General features: G+C 37.4%; 1 protein-coding gene across 1 annotated transcript in view; it reads right to left on the bottom strand.

Annotated features, from left to right (window-relative positions):
• The window catches only part of COL4A1 (collagen type IV alpha 1 chain), a 124,257-nt gene that overhangs the window by 40,831 nt on the left and 64,826 nt on the right, over nucleotides 1-18,600 (bottom strand). The window contains exons 3-20 of the mRNA XM_027675104.1: nucleotides 15,259-15,348; nucleotides 15,131-15,175; nucleotides 13,548-13,592; nucleotides 13,365-13,427; nucleotides 13,211-13,264; nucleotides 13,038-13,064; nucleotides 11,645-11,728; nucleotides 11,470-11,532; nucleotides 10,811-10,846; nucleotides 10,241-10,282; nucleotides 8,611-8,700; nucleotides 7,905-7,940; nucleotides 7,698-7,757; nucleotides 3,583-3,627; nucleotides 3,303-3,356; nucleotides 2,815-2,856; nucleotides 1,533-1,626; nucleotides 849-884 (exon numbers count right to left, since the gene is read on the bottom strand). Of these exons, the coding sequence (XP_027530905.1) occupies nucleotides 849-884; nucleotides 1,533-1,626; nucleotides 2,815-2,856; nucleotides 3,303-3,356; nucleotides 3,583-3,627; nucleotides 7,698-7,757; nucleotides 7,905-7,940; nucleotides 8,611-8,700; nucleotides 10,241-10,282; nucleotides 10,811-10,846; nucleotides 11,470-11,532; nucleotides 11,645-11,728; nucleotides 13,038-13,064; nucleotides 13,211-13,264; nucleotides 13,365-13,427; nucleotides 13,548-13,592; nucleotides 15,131-15,175; nucleotides 15,259-15,348 (1,006 nt within the window). The remainder of the gene's footprint in view (nucleotides 1-848; nucleotides 885-1,532; nucleotides 1,627-2,814; nucleotides 2,857-3,302; nucleotides 3,357-3,582; nucleotides 3,628-7,697; nucleotides 7,758-7,904; nucleotides 7,941-8,610; nucleotides 8,701-10,240; nucleotides 10,283-10,810; nucleotides 10,847-11,469; nucleotides 11,533-11,644; nucleotides 11,729-13,037; nucleotides 13,065-13,210; nucleotides 13,265-13,364; nucleotides 13,428-13,547; nucleotides 13,593-15,130; nucleotides 15,176-15,258; nucleotides 15,349-18,600) is intronic.

The following is an 18,600-nucleotide window of genomic DNA, read 5'->3' as shown; positions in this document are numbered from 1 at the left end:
CTGTAGGGTAATGACAGACTAAGAGCTATAATTACAGCCTGCAGTATATAGCATCTCCACCCTAAACTGTGAAAAATTTCCTGGAAACTATCCGACTCTGGCTCACATGAATTTCTTATTTAGCTCACTGTCAAGATAGAAAACGAAAGTAAAGGAGGTAATAGTATCGCTGCAGGATGTGCTAGAATAGGGTTTCCACTGATTATTTGCTTAATTTTTAAAAATCAAATGTCATGGTTCACTTGAAACACATACTCATACATATATACATAAAAGCAGTATCATCATGGATGTGAAGATGTTAAGACTACGAAAAAGACAAATTTTGCAGGTAAAAGAAATAACTTTTATTAATCAAGTGACAGTCAAAAAAAAAGAAGGAAGCCTTCAGGAATTACTTTGATCTAATAAATATTGTTATTATTTCTCTCTGCAAACTTTATTTTATTATATTTATGCAAACACATATAGAGCTGAAGTGAGAGCAAAACAAATGATCTACATATGAGTATACATACTCAGGTATATATGCACACGCCCACACACATATTAACATTTAAAAACTCTTCTAGCCCAATGGAGCTATGCTCTCTGGGCTATCTCTGATGCACTGTGTACCCTACTTTTTCAATTTCAGCAGAAAGTTATCAGGGCTCTACAGAAAGAACAAGACTGGATCACAACAAAGACACAAGAAAACCTAAGGGTCTACAGGGATGATTAGACTGCTGGAGAAGTCACTGCTTGGGTGTTCAGCAAGGAGCAGCTAAGGAGAATATCTCTCAGGACTCTTCACCCAAGAAGAATATATCAAAAATGTGAAAAAATCAGTGGTCATAGTTTCATACCTGGAGGTCCTGGGATTCCTTGTGCACCAGGGAAACCTTTGGGAAGAGAAGTTTTCAATTAGGCAATGAATTCAGCAATGCCATTGAGAGGGAGCTTTTAGCCCATATTATTTAAATTCACATTCAAGCCATTATATTCTGAATCAAATTTGAAATTAAATAATCTATATGTATCTGCAAGCACTATATTCAGGGAAAAGACCCTGCTGTGTCCAAACTTCTAGTGATTTTTTTTAAATAGGCTAAGGTCTGTAATGGGGAAAATGGGAAAGGGCATGCTTGATTTTCTGTTTACAGAAGACTTTTTTAAATTATGCAAATCAATCTTAAGATTAAAAATTAGCTACAGACTTTCATAAAGGAGTCTCAAGATTCTCTACATTATTATCCTCTTTAAGTTTGTGTTAATTTCCATATTTCTTAAATAATCTCAGTGGATTATTTAATTGCATAAAAACAGATTCTAGTTTATCATTTTTCATCTATAACTGAAAGGCAGTCTTAGTTAAGATGAGAAGCAGAAGTGTCCTACAAAATGTAAAAACCTGAAAGCAATTAAATAAATAACTGGAACATTACACTATCATATAGAGCTACTGAGCTCACAGACAGTACAAATTTAATTTCCTTTAGTAAGAAAACTAAAAGTATAACTTAATCAAAAAGACAAAACAAAATACATACCTTTTTCACCTTTTTGACCTTTCAGTCCAGGCAAGCCTGAAACTCCAGGGTCTCCTTTTTCACCAAAGGTATCTAGTGGTCCAGTATCTATCATCTGAATCACAGGACAAAGACTAAGACACTAGAAATGTGCAACTGTGCCTTCATTTGTATCTCCCCCATCTTGATCCAATGGTACAGAGGCCATTTGGTTTTATAACAATTTTGAGCAGTTGTGGTTATATTTGCAATTTCAGTCATAATATAACAACTGCTGTGAGAGGGTTGTAGCTGCTAAGGAATTACCAGAGAAAATAAATATTTCCCATTCTACCAAAATTCCTTCATAGGAGGAATCACAGGATTAAGTGGAGAGCTTTTACAGCATCTTCCTCAACAAGAACGATGCCAAAAAATCTCAACATGGTCTAAGCACTGGTTTGTATTACCTTTAATTTTAAAATATTATGTTCTGGCAATTTCTGCTATCATTGATCTGAGCGTGACATGTAGGATACTAACATTTACAATAAAATATTCAGGAAGCATGTACAATTTTTCAAATCAAATTAGCAAATATTGGGAATTTCTCCCCATGTTGGGGAAGCAGCACCATCAATTTGTTGCTGACTAACCCCATTTTTTATTTGAAGTGTTAAAAAAAATTACGAACTGCTCTCCTGGTTTCTTCTTGTGCATAGGGGCTGATTGCTGCTTGGGGACTCACAGGACATGGTGAGTAATTGTATTGTGCATCACTTGTCTTTCTCAGGTTTTATTCCTCTCTCTCTTCTTTTTATCTCCCTTTTCACTATTATTATTATTATTATTACTAATTATTACTAATATTACTACTATTAGTATTTATTAACTTTATTTCAATTAATACTTAAGGTTTACCTTTTTCCAATTCTCCTTCCCATCCCACCTCAGGTAGGGGTGGTGAGTGAACAAATGGCTGTGTGGTACTCAATTGTCAGCTGCAGTTAAACCAAACCAACTGCAAAGCTGACAGACTTACTCTTTTGAACTCTCTTTTGGATATTTTATTGATTAACGCTTATAATTTTCATAGTCCAAAATGTTTGAAATTCATAATCTTCAAGAGCTCCTTTCCCAGATTTCAAATATACTTTAAAAAACTGTATTCAGTTTTTTCCATTGAGAAAAAATAAGGACGTGACTGATGAGAATGAGATCAGAACATGCATAGTCTCTCTTTTTTCCCCTCATTGTTTGAGCACTTTCACAAAATTTAATTTTATTTTTGGTTTCAAATAAAACACAAATTTATTTTACTTACTCTTCCCGGAGGTCCTGGAAAACCTCGCTCCCCTTTGTCACCCTAAATCAAAATAGAATTTACATTTTAAATCCAGATCAGATTTTTTTTTCCAACAAAACAGGATTTCCTCAACAAATGAACAATTCAATATAGGATCATACAACTTCCAAATGACAAGTACCTGGATCACTATAACAAGCAGTATTAGTAAATGGTTTGTTTGTAGGCCTGTACTGGTTTGCACAATGTAAAGAGAAACTGGAGTTTTCAGGGAAGTACACTTGTACATATATTGGCTGAGCAAAGACCTTGTGAAAATAAAGCCTGCATTAATCAATTCATATAAGAGATCTAAATCAGGTATACCTACACTAACCTAATTTTGACTTCTCCTAGTGATGATGCAGCTTAGCAACTTAATATTGCTTTATGTGCAGTCATTGTTTTACTGCACATCTATCTTAACTCATTCTGTGTGAAGGGAATCAAAAGCTGCTACTACGCACCTTCGTACCAGGTTCCCCAGGTCGTCCTGGAATCCCAAACCCACCAGGCAAACCCTGTGTGTAGAAGACAGCGAAACCAGAAGATAAAAATACAGACGGATCTTAGCTGTGGCAGCATCAAAGCTTTAAATTTTCAAACTACACACTAATTCACTGAAAGCAACAACTTTAAGTAAACAATTCAGAAGGCTAGAAAATTTCAACCTGTTTTAATACACAGACAAATACACATTTGTTTTGAATGCAAAAAACAGTACTGGAAATTGAGTAAAATACATACAGGTTCTCCTTTTGGTCCTGGTTCACCATCTTTTCCAGGCTTTCCCTGTAAAACAAGAAGTTCCACTCTGCTTAAACAGACAACCACACAGACGACATTTCTAAATACTGTGGATGAAATACTAGAACATAACAATCACTACTGCAGTGCATTAATCCAAGTGTGCTAATGCAGCTAACAGAGCAGAGGATACAAAGCAGGCAAGCTGTGAAAGCCTAGTTCTTATATTATCCAACACCCTACAAGATGCCAAATTCAATAAAATCCTGCAAATCTATTCCCAGATCCAGGAATAACACAGTGATTTCCCTGTCAAGGAGACTTCAAGACAAAACATATCAACAGCACAAGAAACTGAAATCAGACCCAAAATCTTTTCCCTTCATAGCAATCCCTTTCTATGTATATATACTCTTCAGCTTCACAAAACCTTTACTCATAGATATTAGGTAGTTCAGTTTCAGCAGAAGGCTTGGAGAGTATTAGGCCTTGTGGTAATCAGATCATGTGGTCATCATCATGGCTAGGCTTCGCGAACGAAGATTTGGGAAGGGCTCTACCCACGTTTCTTGCAAGCGCGTTGGTGGCTAAAAAGGCCAATACGAGAAAGGCATGACCGGTTGCAAAAGGCACAGCAGAAAGACTCCTTAGATGGTATATTCTGCAAGGCACGATTCTTTCTGTGTTGTCTTTTCTCCTCAGGGGTGATCCTGCGTGCTTTCTCAAAAGCATCAGCAGCGTTATAAATGGTCTGTCTCCAGGCCTCCCGATTGGAGGCCAGAGTAGACCAGTTATGGTGGTCAATATGGCCAAGGCTGAGATGTTGTTTCAGGGAGTCCTTGTATCTTCTCTTCGGGGCTCCCCTCTTGCGGCAGCCAGTGGCAAGTTCACCATAAAGCAGGATCTTAGGGAGGTGGTGGTCCTTCATCCTGGAGACGTGCCCTGCCCAGTGCAGCTGTGTTCTCAGCAACATGGCCTCAATACTTGTGACTGCTGCTTGTTCAAGAACAGATGTATTGGTCACATAATCTGACCAGTGGATGTTTAGGATTGTACGGAGGCAGCGTTGATGGAAGCGTTCTAGGAGTCGCAGGTGGTGGTGGTAGATGACCCATGATTCAGATCCGTATAAGAGAGTAGACAGCACTATGGCTCTGTAAACACTGATCTTTGTACTTTTCTTCAGGTGTTTATTTCGCCAAACTCTTTTATGAAGCTTTCCAAAAGCACTATATGCCTTTGCTAGCCTGTTTTCTATCTCCCCATCAATCATCCGAGGAGATGAGGCTGCCTAGGTAATTAAACTGCTGGACTGATTTGAGCTCTGATTGGCCAATGGTGATGTGGGGATGATGGGAGACTTCCTGAGGTGCAGGTTGATGGAGAACTTCTGTCTTCTTTAAACTGACTTCCAGCCCAAAGAGCTCAGCAGCGTTTGCAAAGCAGGATGTTAAACGCTGCAGGGCTGCTTCTGTGTGGGCAACAAGGGCAGCGTCATCAGCGTAAAGCAGCTCCCGGACAAGATGATTTAAGGTCTTAGCGTGGGCCTTCAATCACCTTAGGTTGAATAGGCTTCCATCAGTACGATATTGAATGTAGATACTGTCCTGATCATCGAGGTCTGCCGTGGCCCTTTGGAGCATCATGCTGAAAAAGACTGTGAATAGGGTAGGAGCGAGAACGCAGCCCTGTTTCATGCCATGCTTTATTAGAAAGGGCTCAGAAAGTGTGTTGCCATATCTGACTTGGCCGTGCTGATCCTCGTGGAGTGAGACGATCATTTTAAGGAACTTGGGGGGACAACCTAAACATTCCAAAATCTGCCAGAGACCTTTTCTGCTCACAGTATTGAAAGCCTTGGTGAGGTCGACAAAGGTTACATAAAGACCTTTGTTCTGTTCCCTACACTTCTCTTGCAGTTGTCTGAGAACAAATACCATGTCTGTGGTACTCCTGTTGGCTTTGAAACCACACTGACTTTCAGGTAGAATTTCTTCTGCTGTTACTCTGCTCTCCATTGCTGGCAAAATCCTGGCAAGAATACTCTTGAACAGACTAATACCCGCTATAGCAGAAGATCATGTGGTAATCTAGTGGTAAAAACCACTTTCCTTACATTGAAAGCTATAATTTCAAATCACATGGCAGATGACAAACTAGAATCCAAAGTTCCCTCCTCCAGAACAAAATTATTAATTATTAGACCACTCTGTTAACCTACAGAGGGGATTAGATTCCCTTGAAGTAATCAACAGATATGTGACAAATGACTTAGATGGACTAACCTACTTTTCAGCATTCCTTTCCTCTGCACCAGAAAAGGACTGGCACGTCGGCTTGTAGCCTAACCCACTGGGAGCTGGCTTTTATTTGGTGTCCCAATGCTTAGATTAATAATAATAATGGCCCATCTTCGCGAACGAAGATTTGGGGAAAGGTCTTTTACCTTTCCAGCCTGCGCAATGGATTTTTTTAGGTGAGACACAGCATGCGCTGAACTGAGCCCACCCTTTAATCCTAAGGTTCATCTGCCGGGGCCAAGCAAGCTTGGACAATGGCAGTGAGGTCCTCAGGACGTAGGTTTGTTTAGAGTGTCCTTCTCATAGATGGATGGCCACACAGGGCTAACGACCTCCATCAGGCCAGGAGACCGGGGATTCGAACCCGTGGTCGCAGCAGTGAAAGTCCTGCACGCTTACCACTAGGCCACCAGGGGTCTCGCTTAGATTGTATGTGTAGCATAAGCAGTATGAATTTGTCCCATAAACTCAAGAAAATGTATATACTTAATACACAAAGTAACAGTGCATATAATTCAGTCTAAAAAGTAATCCCATCAGTTTAGGCCAAAAAAAATCTGTTTAAAACATTGCAATTGAAGGATAACGATACAACAAACATGAAAAGGCTGCCACCATTGAAATGTGCAACTATAGTGTCTTATAAAGAAGGATTACAAGTAAGTTTTAATGACAAATTAAAACTATGATCTGCAAAGCCAAGAGAATCTTCAAATGTACTCTGTGATTGCAATTAATCATATGGTTTAATTCTATTTAACTAGAATATCAGATCTTAACATCTGCTCATCTTTCAAGCCTTATCTTAATTTCAGAAGTAGCTATGATTTCCTGAAGAATTATATATAAAATATCTTAGCAACTTTCTTCAGGGAAACAGAAACTGAAAAATATATTTTTGAAAAGTTCAGATGCTCTAGTTTCCAAAGCCAACATCTCTCCATTCTTCCAGCTTCAAGCTCTCATTTACAGTAATAATAAAAATACATATGTGATAGCAAAGATAATCCCACCACATATCTTTCCTGATAGGATAATAGAACATCTGATTTTGAAGTATAGTAGAAAGGGAGATTTTATCTTTTTCAGATTGAAGTACAATTCAATGCCTATAGAGGTGCTGGGCCTAACACCTTAGGAAGAGCCACAATTTGAGAAACTTATAATACTTTGGATGCATTTGAACGTAGAAAAAGTACAATTTTGCTACCAGCTCAGCTATGAAAGATACTGCATGACTCATGCAGAAGCTGTATGGATGAGACTATATGATACAGATCAGATTAGGCAAATGTAATAGACTTTATGGCCTCAAGTATCCAAAGTCGGCTAGAAACCAGCAAGCAAAAGTATTTTAGTCACCTAAACTTTTTGCTCCATTCATTGTTTTTGTAAGGAACTGTACCTTTAGGCTAAGCAGGGTTATTTTGTTGATTGCATGTGGGAGTATTTGAAATAAATTCAACATGTTCCATCTAGCTAAAGTCACTCCAAAACAGTGATCTGTTTTGCTTTGCTTTTTCTTCTGTTCTGGAATGACTTAATTTTGCTTCAGTTGGGATCCATGGGAGTTTTGCCTTTGCCTTCAGCACCACGAGGTACTGTTGAGTGTCTTTAGTTACCTGAAACATGTTACATGCTAATATTACTGCATGTTATTACTACCTTCATTTCTACACCTGTCCTACAGCAAAACTTGCTTCTTTAAAATATACCAAATTTGCTGTTCAACCAATGGCTACTAAGTATAATCAGCTCATGAAAATAATACAATAAAACTGTAATTATGGTATTGATAAAGTTGAGTATACTTACACGTGGACCAGGCTTTCCGGGTTCACCCTTTTCTCCTTTGAAGCCTGAACCTGGCAATCCCTGGAAAACAAATACTCACCAGATTAAAAATACTGTCAAATTCCAAAGTAAATTTACTTCTATCTAATAGCTGTAGCAATATTCAGTGCCATTATCAGATTCTTTACAATTTTTTATAGTAGCAAAAAAAAACTACACAGTACTCACTGGGATTCCCTGTTCTCCCTTTTCACCTGGATCACCCTAATGAAATTATAAAAAAAAAAGGTGGATTAGTAAACAAAACCTTAACCATTATTCATTTAGGTTGTAAATAATTCTTCGTACCAGCAAAAGCACATTTAATCCTGTTCTCCATTTCAAGAACTATGCCTAATATTAGGATGTGCAAGAATTTTGACAAACACAAAATGTGAATCCATTAAGCTAGTTTATTTTACTAGTATATATTGCTTAGACTGTTTAATTCAATAATTGAAAAATTCATTAGCACTCAGATTTCATGAATGTGATTCTGTACATGAAAAGTCAAATGTACTTAATTCAAACTTACTACTTACTTCAACCAATAATTACTCCTTAATTCAAACTTTTAGAATATTTTTATAATATCCTGTGCTTATCAATCTTCCTTCCTCAGAAAGTCATCTGCTGCATGAATTACTTTTTTTATGCAATTACTGATGCATTTACCATTTATCATATATTTTTAGAGAGAGTTCAAGAATGACATTCAAAATTCATGCATGATGAAAAACAGGAAGAAATTTTTGAAAAATTTGCTCTAGGTGAATTCATATTTTTTTTCCTGTTTCACTTTTGTTTGCTAATTCCTAATGATCATATTTTAATGAAGAGTATAAGAACTCATTTAACATTTAATCATTTAACATCTAATCATTTAACATCTCACCTTTTCTCCCCTTATGATTTCACTCCCTTTTTCTTTCATATGTGGTGCTGGTCCTGGAGGTCCTGGGGGGCCCCTTACTCCTTGTTCTCCCTGTCAACAGCAAATCCAGGATAGTCCATTGAAAACAGCATGACTCTGAGATCAAACATTATGAAGACCAATAACATTAAAGACAACTGCCACTTGCTTTTAAAAATATAGCAGTGTTTTTAAAAAATTCTTATTCCAGCAAAATCAGTGAAAGGATTACATACATAGTTACAGACAGAGAAAGATCTCTTAATCTACTCTTAGGGATAGATTGATCAACATCGAATATCAGGAACATATCCAATTAATTACAACAATAGTACAAAAGTTTTTTAGTGATTACTTTAGGAAGAAGGAGATTAGGAGGAAAGAGGTCAGGTATAGAAAGTCAATGCCTAAAGGGAAATGTTAGTCAAAGTTTATAGTGTTCCATCAGCTTTACAACTGTCCATAAAGGTCAACTTCAAGATGATAACTGTGGATCATACTTTTTTAGTATGTATGTGTCCATTGCAGGGTCAGAATCTCATCTCCTTATATAAAGCAAAAGCACTATTTTTTACAGTAAAACACCTCCCAAAAGGCTCGATACATTTCTGTCAAGCAATAATGCACAGCAATACCATTAATCTTTTGCTAAAGACAAACCTGAGGAGTACAGGAAATCTCCACACTCTTCTATGACCAACATTTTTCAGTAAATTTCATGATAACAACTTAATTTCCACTATGCATCATGTCACAAAAAATTCTATCCATTGGGAATATTGTGGCTCAAAATACATAAATAAGGTGGTAGATTAAAAAAAACAAACCTACCTAAGTAATATAATTTACTTATACTCCAAAAGCCCTCTGTCAACGACAGTCATGGGAAGTTTCTGGAGAAGTGCTCAAACACATTATGAATTTACTGAATAGCCCTTGACTGCATGCAGTTCTTGGCTCCTGGAAACACAACATAAGGCACTTTGGCCCAGACCTCTCAGTGTGAGAGGTGACAGATTAAACCTCACATGTATTACCTCCCATTTGATGCTGAGTAAGAGAATAAATGGGATCCTGGAGCACATCTTTTGGCTTAGATTCATTCAAAACTAAACCCATCTGTGTGCTCTGAAACCTCTTCCTGGTTGTGGCAAAACACAGTAAAAGGGGACAACCGAAAGATCTGCTTCAAATGTATACACTACCAAACCAAACTAAGGCAGACAGGCCCACAAGAGTCCTATCACAATGAATTATGATCATTATGAACAGCACATTAAATCTCAACCCTTGGAACTAAATTGATTTCAAAAAAATCTCATGGTGAGTCCTAATATACAGAGTAAATGTTTCTGCCTATTTCAAACTGAAGTAGTTTTCCAGTCACAGCTGGAAAACAGGATAGTGACCTAAATCAGGTATAACATTAACAAATTCTGTGACTGTTCATGACTTTCATTCATTTAGGTGTAAGTTACAGATTTACTCAAGTCTTCCAAAAATTACAATGCTTATTTTCTCTGTTGATTGATTCCAACAGTTTTCTTTATTTAAAACATGGTATCAAAAATATTTCTGACAGTTGTTCACTAGAAGTTTACAAGAGACCTACCTTTTCACCTTTGGGACCCTGAAAGCCCAAGCCCATGTAGCCCTGAAAATGTAAATTATACACACTTAGTCAATCTTTATCGGCAGTGCACCCATGCATATATATACACATAGGAAAGTATTTTGTACACATCAAACACTAAGAGAGAATATAAAAGACAGAATATGTCTTTAGAATGCATGTGTGAAACAAATAATCAAGTCCTAACCTCCCTGCTTTTTTAGACGTCACAGCAACTTGTGACAAAAAATTGAAATTTATCAGATAATTTTATTGTCAATATGCTCTTTTTTCCAACACTTTTGTGAAAATTTTTACATTTTAAAATTAATTCAAATAACCATAGAATGTTGTAATTACTACTGATTTCATCAAATGAGATAACAGAGCTAGAAAAATTTGAAAAAAAGTGTTAAAAATCTCTCTTTATGATGTCCATTAAGACAATAGAAATAGATCCCTAAAAAAAACCCCCCACTCCTTTAGGATCACTAGTTTCCAGAGTTTGGGGAATTTGGTATGCCAAATAAATAAACAGACAGGCTTAATATTTATAATAAAGATTCTTACCTTCTCACCTGGGAGTCCCGGTGGCCCTGGGGGACCCTACAAGACAATATATTTTAGCATGCATATGCATACAGTACAATAGGTGGAATAATGCCTTATTCTATGAAAAGAGTAAAAAGGTAAATCTTTTAATTGAACCAAGATAAAAAGTCTTTTTCTGTTACCATGCATAATTCTTAGAATAAAAACAACTTAGAATAAAAAATAACAACAAAGAGAATCTGTCTGCAATATCACATTAATTACCATAGTAACAGAGGTTGATATCCTGCTTCCATGGTATTCCTTACTGCAGCTACCCATAAGAACAATCTCAGCAAACATTTGGGTTTAGGTCTGGCTGCTAGGTTTGTAGTTTATTTTTTATAAATTAAGCTGGGGAAGAGAGGACAGGAGGAATCACAATTACAGTCTGTCCCCCAAAAAAATACCCTCCAAGAGTGCAAGAATAGAAGATGACTGTAGGAGCAGCTGCTAATGAAAACCTATGTTGCCTAGTAATTTCTGCCATGGTAGAGTTCTGGAGGCTAAACCACAGGCCTGGAACCACAGGTTATCTTTCCCAAATCCCAACCAAGACCTGCTACACACACCTTCTAGAACATTCCTATAATAAAGCTCTATAAGTAAAGTTCAAATCACCATGAGAGGAAACTTACTGGCTCTCCTGGAGGACCTTGTGGCCCCATTGGTCCTTGAAACCCTGAAGTTCCAGGTGGACCCTATGAAAAATTCAAATGGCATCATAAAAAAGTGATATTTGCTTCATAATTTCATTATACTGATTTCATTCTAATTGAAACTCATTACTATTCAAACATATTTTAGACTTACAGGTAGTCCAGGTTGGCCAGGAAACCCTTTATCACCTTTTAGCACACCAGAGGGTAAAAGACCAATCACTTCACCCGGATCTCCCTATAATAAGAAAAGAAAAAGAATACTTGAACATCAATTCAAATACATCCAAAACCACTAATATTGAGATGAGAGGAACGTTGGAGCTATGTCTTGAATCATTTGGAAAGCTGACTTTAAAAAATATCACCTTACTTCTTTTAATTCAGCTGACATATAGCAAGATATATTACAAGTTAAAGCCTTAATTGCCAAACATGCTTTAAAGCCACTTAAAAAGATTTCAGTACCAAATCTTCCTTCCTACTTTCATTTCCTATATCATAATGGGTAGGCAGAATGATTTTTCTGCCAAATCTATCACTAATACAGTGTCACCACACAACAGGAGCATGTGACCTGGCCGCTGAGAGAAGTGGTAACCTCACAATCTCTTTCCCAGGCTGAGACCTTCATGCTTATACTTAGTTTTGACATAAAAGTCATTTTCTCAAAAAAAGGAATCTACTTAGTCCTACTTTAGAAAATTATTCTGATCATTATCCACTTTTTGTCTCTTTTTTTAATAGTAAAAGATCCCATTTTTCCTGCATTTTTGTACAAAGTTGGAGTATTCTAAGTGGTTTTATTTCAGGAGTTGTGTACCTACGCATACACACCTAGGAAAGAAACATTCGAGTATTTAGTGTTTACAGACTAAGTCAATTCTTCCCATGTAAGAGTAATATATAACTTGGGTTGTCATGTCATAACAAATCCAAGATTACTTTTAGACTTATATTTAGCTTACAGTTCCAAATAACATCTGTTAATTTTAAAGAGCAAAAGCTCTGTTGTCATTCAATGCTTCATTTTCCAGTTCACAAAATGCACTCAATACCTAGTTAGTTAGTTAGTTAGTCTGATTTTTTTCCTTTATGAAAACTGTTTAGTATGTGTTGGAAGCTTTTCATATTGTGGGGTATATGATCTTCTTTCACAAATATTATCTATGTGAAACTATGTAGATAAATCAAATGTTAACATAAAAACAAATGTTTGAATCATAAAACCCATCTAAATCTTTATACACAATTAGGTGGCCACCATATTGTTTATACATAATTAATGATATGCACTACTTTTTTTCTGTTGTAATCCGTGTAATACACTTTTAAGACCTTCATGGAACAACACAAATGTTCAATTGTTATCAACTGGAGTTCACATCACTGTCTTTATTTAGTGGGGTTGCAGAATAGAGTACAAAGATAAACATGCCAGTACAATTTTTCAGTCCTTAAGTAAGGAACTGCTGGTCTTAGAGGGTGTAGACTTCACCCAAATTCTTATTGTTAGAAGTAGGATATAAACACAGAGTAAAACATACCTTCATTCCAGGAGGTCCTGGGGGTCCCTGTGAAAAAAAGACATATTTGATGTCATTGCTCCTCAGTGTTGTATATTTTACATCTTATACTCTGTATCATTTCATATAGTTACATTTGAATTTCTAGAATCAGGGTTGAGAAAAGTGAATCAAGCAGAAAAGAATCTACTTACTATACTCCCAGTCAGTCCTGGTAAACCTGGGGGACCTACTGGACCTCTTTCACCCTAAGGGGAACAGAGAAATCAGGTTTTTTTGGGAACATATGCTTGAGAGATGTTTTTATTTCAACATAGAGATGCTGTTATAAACATATGTAAATTTCACCTTTGTGCCATTACATCCTGGAATGCCAGGTGGACCAGGAGGGCCATCTTGTCCAGGAATGCCCTAAATGAAAAGAAAGTAAAGAAATTAACAATATTTGTAATAATCCAGGTCAGATGTCATGATTAGTATTTTGATTAATACAATTAGTTCTTTATAAAAATACCTATACTTCATACGTACGGGAAGGCCTGGGTTTCCTGGAAAGCCTGATACTCCTGGGGGGCCCTGAAATTGAGAAAAACATAAACTGAAATGACAAATCCACAAAACAGCAAGGACAAGCTGCAGCCCAAGTTGCATTGCCAGTGATAACAGTCAAAAACAAGTAGTATTTTAACTTCCTTTACAAAATCTTCAAAACCTCTGTCACCTTAGTAATCAGTAATTGAAAGCAACTTTTTATATTTCTTTAACTTTTTAGGCAGTAGTAACTGGATCAGAGCCTTATGTACAGGTAAAAAAGGAATGCAGAGGTGTTGTTTTCTCACAACCATTGTTTCCAAAATGAAATTTACTGCAGACATCTCTTCATAGCAGGAGATGACGTTAACACACTGTAAAGATGTTCTCTTTCATACTCCTCATCAGTGTATCAATTTATCCTTATTATCAAAAAACCTACCAGGCTGAGATAGCTCTTTCTCCTTGAACAGCTTTTCAGCGCAATGCATCAGCAATTTAACTTGGCAAATCATTTTCATCCTATCATCTTACTTATTCATGCAGTATTTCCTAATACAGGTATTATGAAGCAGAAAAGATGTATGGGAATCCTGTGCTTAGGTAGTGTACTTGCCCCTTCCAAAATTCTGTAATTGTTTTACAGGTTACTTGCACTGTAGCACACAAACACTTTTGCCAGAAGATGCCAGTTTATACTGACACTCAGGATACCCCAGTGTATCACGAACTTCATGGACTGAAATAAGGATTTCTTGAGCTAGCAGAATACCCTCCCTTTAATAGCTCAGAAACTGCAGTTGATTCAGTAAATTCTGTATGTTGCAGCAACTTCAGGCAGATAGACAACAAAACTGAGATGGTATTTTGAAAATCTGTAAATAAGAGGGTATAGCTGAAAATGTATGCATCATTACTGGCCAAGTCATTTGAATCCTCTTTCGTCATGACATTACGAGACCTGAAAATGCTCAGAATGAACTTGGCACCTCACAAACCCCCAAGTCACGGCCCTAGCTAATATCATATGCTAAAATAAGTGCTATATAAGTGCCATATTAAACAGAAACGACAACAGGAAGATCATAAAAATATTCAGAGCCTCTTCTAGCAAAGTCAAGAGATCTTTGTTCCTGGCTTTAATTCGGCCCTGCATCTTGCGCACACTTTTAACACATATGTACTTATGAGTGTGTCAGCTTCTCTGCTGCAGTGCTGCAAGGAAGCTAGATGGCAAACATAAAGGAGAATTTTGCAAGAGGAAATAAGGTTGGTTCATCCTGAAGCTGGAAAAAAAGTCTTTCAGTATGTCTAAAAGGTATCAAAGGCATATTAAAATCAGTGCTGTTGACACAGTGGTAAGTATCAGGTAAAAATGCAAATGGATAAAGATATTGGCTGCCCAATGAAAACTTCAAAGGTAAAAGTGAGAATTTTGAAATTATTGTGCAGAACAAGGAGATGTCATTGATTAACTCAAAGAAGAGACTAACTCCCTCTTGCATTTGAAGGCAGCCATGGAGAGGTAACATATAAAACAACCTAAAGACATCAGAATTGCAAACAAGTAAGCTAGAACTCACTCTTGTTCCCTTTGTTCCTGGCAGTCCTGGTTCTCCAGTATCACCCTGCAAAGGAAAATAGATAGCTTTATCTTTCTTTGGGACAACAATTTAGAGAAATCTAAATGTTTCAAATACGAAGTTCATACCTTAAGCCCTGGTGGCCCAGGGGGACCTTCAGGTCCTTGCATTCCAGGAAACCCAATCACACCCTGTAGTCCCGGCAAGCCTCTTTCTCCCTGTGGAAGCAGAAAACTTATTAGTAACTATACAAGTTGCTTCTTCAAGCCACTCACATATCCCCTATTTCTGTGCTCAAGAAACCTGTTAGATGGTAAGAAGATACATGTAACAGCAAACAGTTCATGTTTGTACTTGAAAGAAGGACTATTATAAATAAAGAAATATTTCTGGTTCAATAATAGATTGGCAGGGGCTGAGCGTGGCATAACAGAAAAGCACTCTTCGAATGCCAATGAAAGCTTTTTTTTGTCACTCTGGATAGCAGTATTCATAGCACACTTATACTCCTGGGATCAGGAGGGTCACTTTCCCTCTAATAAAACCTACCTGCATTCCTACAGAGATATTGCTAAATCGCAGTAGAAAATCTAAAACTCCAAATCAGCAATAAAATTCCTGAAAGCCACAAATATTACTGTTCAGTCACTACTGTATGAATGGCAAATACCACTCTTCTCATACACCATTCACAACAGCAGATTTCGGAGACCAGGCTTGTCACTTAGACTTGAATTTCAGGGTGGTTCAGAGACAGGATGCTCAGAGATACAGAATCTTCCCAAGAAGCTGAACACCCAGATTGTATGTGTCATCCTTCGGATTCTCCTTTAATGTTGTATGGGACATCTGTGTTTCCTGTGCTGTCCAGCTCCCTACAACTCCAAATGTATTTAAATCAGATAAATTTAGAGGCAGAAAATTCATCCACACTCTAGATCAATATCGCAGTCATAATATGTTCACTATATATGGACTCCCAGTGGAGGAACACTGTCTGAATAAAGGCTGCAAAATCTGCACACAGGGAGAGGGGGAAAAATATGCATGTCAACTACTGAAAACAGCAAATCAAGCAAATCAAAAGCCACATGTTCCTCGTAGGACGTAACCAGAGTTGTCCTTTAAAGGTGTGATGTGAAATGGGGAGAAACAATTTATATTGTCAAAAACTGTGGGAATATTGGATGAATAAAATGTTAGTGTGCAACTGCAAAAAGGAAAAGTTCTGTAAGTTTGAAAAACACACTAAAAACCATGGCACCTCTTTTAGAAACTCAAAACACAGCAATTTTCAAAGGATAGCAACAAGGTTCAAAATACACAAAAGGAAGCTATGCAAAGATTTAAGGATTTTCAGTAAAACAGTGAGAGATGAGATTGCTCTTTGTAACTAACAAACAATTTAGTATTTGATTTTATGATGGTGATTAACGAGACACTTTTGTCCTGTTTGCTCAGGACAAAGATTCCCAGAAATATGATGGCTACTTGGAGAGGTCAGCTGAGGATTGAGCACACACAAGAAGAACAACATCTGAGTCTTGGAGAGCTCATTTGTCAAGGAAGTATAACAGGCATCTTGCAAAGAAAAAGTTATGACATGCAGGCAGAGGAAACTGAGTGATGACCGATAGACATGGTGCTAGTTACACTGTTGGATGATGAGAGGAATTGGAAGATTTGTGGAGTTACTTAGTTGATGTTGGTTTTTAGTTCCTTGTCCAGGATTTCGTTAAAAGGGAGAAGAAGCATTACTAATGGGTAAGAAGAGCAGGGCAAAGGAGGAAGGAGGGCAGAAAACTATAACCGAAATGATAAGAGCATGAGAAAGTGAATTCAAAATAACACTTGTTTACAAAAAATTCCTGCCAGAATAAATCATCCTGCTGCTTCTTCTCTCCTTCCTCCCACAAAAATAAACTTTTCAATAAAAAGGTATTTTCTGAGGCAAACAATCAGTTTTTCCTTTAAGTGCTGAAATGGCATGATCTCCTCTATTTACTACCCAGTATTCTTTGTCATGGTTTGAGAATAAGGTTTGCAAATGTGAAGCAGTGTGTTAGACCGGAAAACACAGCAAAACAAAGCAAACATCAGAACAGCTGGAGAAATATGTTACTAGGTCAGCTGCAAGAGGTACAAAGTCCAAGTTCTAAAGTAACTAAAATTGTTTTGAAACGTATTTTAAAGAAGAATGTATCATGATCCAGGTCTCTGAATAAATGTGTTGAAGTAATTAACAATCTGAAAGATATCTGTAAAGTTAAACAAATTAGTCAGGTACATAAACCCATAGTTTGGCTAGCCAATTGGCACTGCCAGCTCAAAGGTATTTCTACAAAATCAGTTGTCATATCACTTCAGACCAGGATTTCACACTGAACCCTGGGCACTTGCTCTCATGACCTGCTGGGAGGGAGAAGACACTCAAGTACATACAACAGGGTCTTCCGTTGCTGAAGGAAAGTACAACATGTGCAAATGAGAAGAAAACAAGATTACTTTGACAGAGAAATATGAGTCATGTGTAACATATGTGACTCAGATCAGTCACGTGTAACCTGACTGATACTTTCTGCACTCAGGAGTTCTGTCCATCTGAGGACTTCACCACAGTTTGAACCACTGCACTCTGCAACACAGGGAAATAGTTTTTCCTCCAGTCTTAAGAAAAAATAAAACTGAGGTTTACAGATCAGATTTTCACTCAGTCTAAAGCTCCCTTAAGATCGTTCTGGCACAGTAAAAGGCCTTAACATGCCCGTAAGGTAATGAATGTTTCAGCTTGCCAAAGAGGTTAACTAAAGGCTTAAAACAAATAAAAACTCGGGCTTCCAGGGCATCTATGGTCAATTCTCTCAAGACTATCTTCAGCCTCCCAGGCTGCCCCGAGAGGTAAAACATAGCTGGAGGAGCAGAGTCAAGACCATAAACAAGTCAAGGTAAGATACATCCAGGTTTCCCTAGAAACATTTTATTTTCCTGACTTGAACTGTTAGCCCAACAAGAAAAACAACTTGCTATTTGTCAAGAACTTCCGGACATCCAGTCAAGCTACTGGATGTTCCAAGGCCTGGAAAGTGTAGCTCTTAAGCATGTGGAGGGCTGTACCATCCCAAATACTGCAGACTCATGGTTTCTCATACTGGAACTGAGTTCATCTGTGATTTGCTAGAGGGAAGTAAGGAAACATAAAGGTGATTGCATGTGTGAGAGCGGTGTGATCCCTTCCTGCATGCAACCTGCCACCTTGCCTGCTTACTCATGGACTTACACACTGTGAACACCTCTCCCTCTACTCTGCCTTCCCATTTGACTTTACTCCAAAGTAAGTTCAGGATAAATAGTACAAAGTAAGTATTGAGTAGGAAGCCCAAACGTCTGCAGTTTCAGGGTACTCAGTTAATCAGACTTAATTCCTCTATGCCACGGAAACTGAGAGAATAAGGACAAGCTATTCCATCAAG

The sequence above is a fragment of the Neopelma chrysocephalum genome, unplaced genomic scaffold (assembly GCF_003984885.1).
Source record: "Neopelma chrysocephalum unplaced genomic scaffold, ASM398488v2 Primary Assembly neopelma1_25, whole genome shotgun sequence".
Taxonomy (NCBI): Eukaryota; Metazoa; Chordata; class Aves; order Passeriformes; family Pipridae; genus Neopelma; species Neopelma chrysocephalum.
The sequence above is the reverse complement of the archived record's forward strand: the minus strand, read 5'-3'. Positions and strand labels throughout refer to the sequence as shown.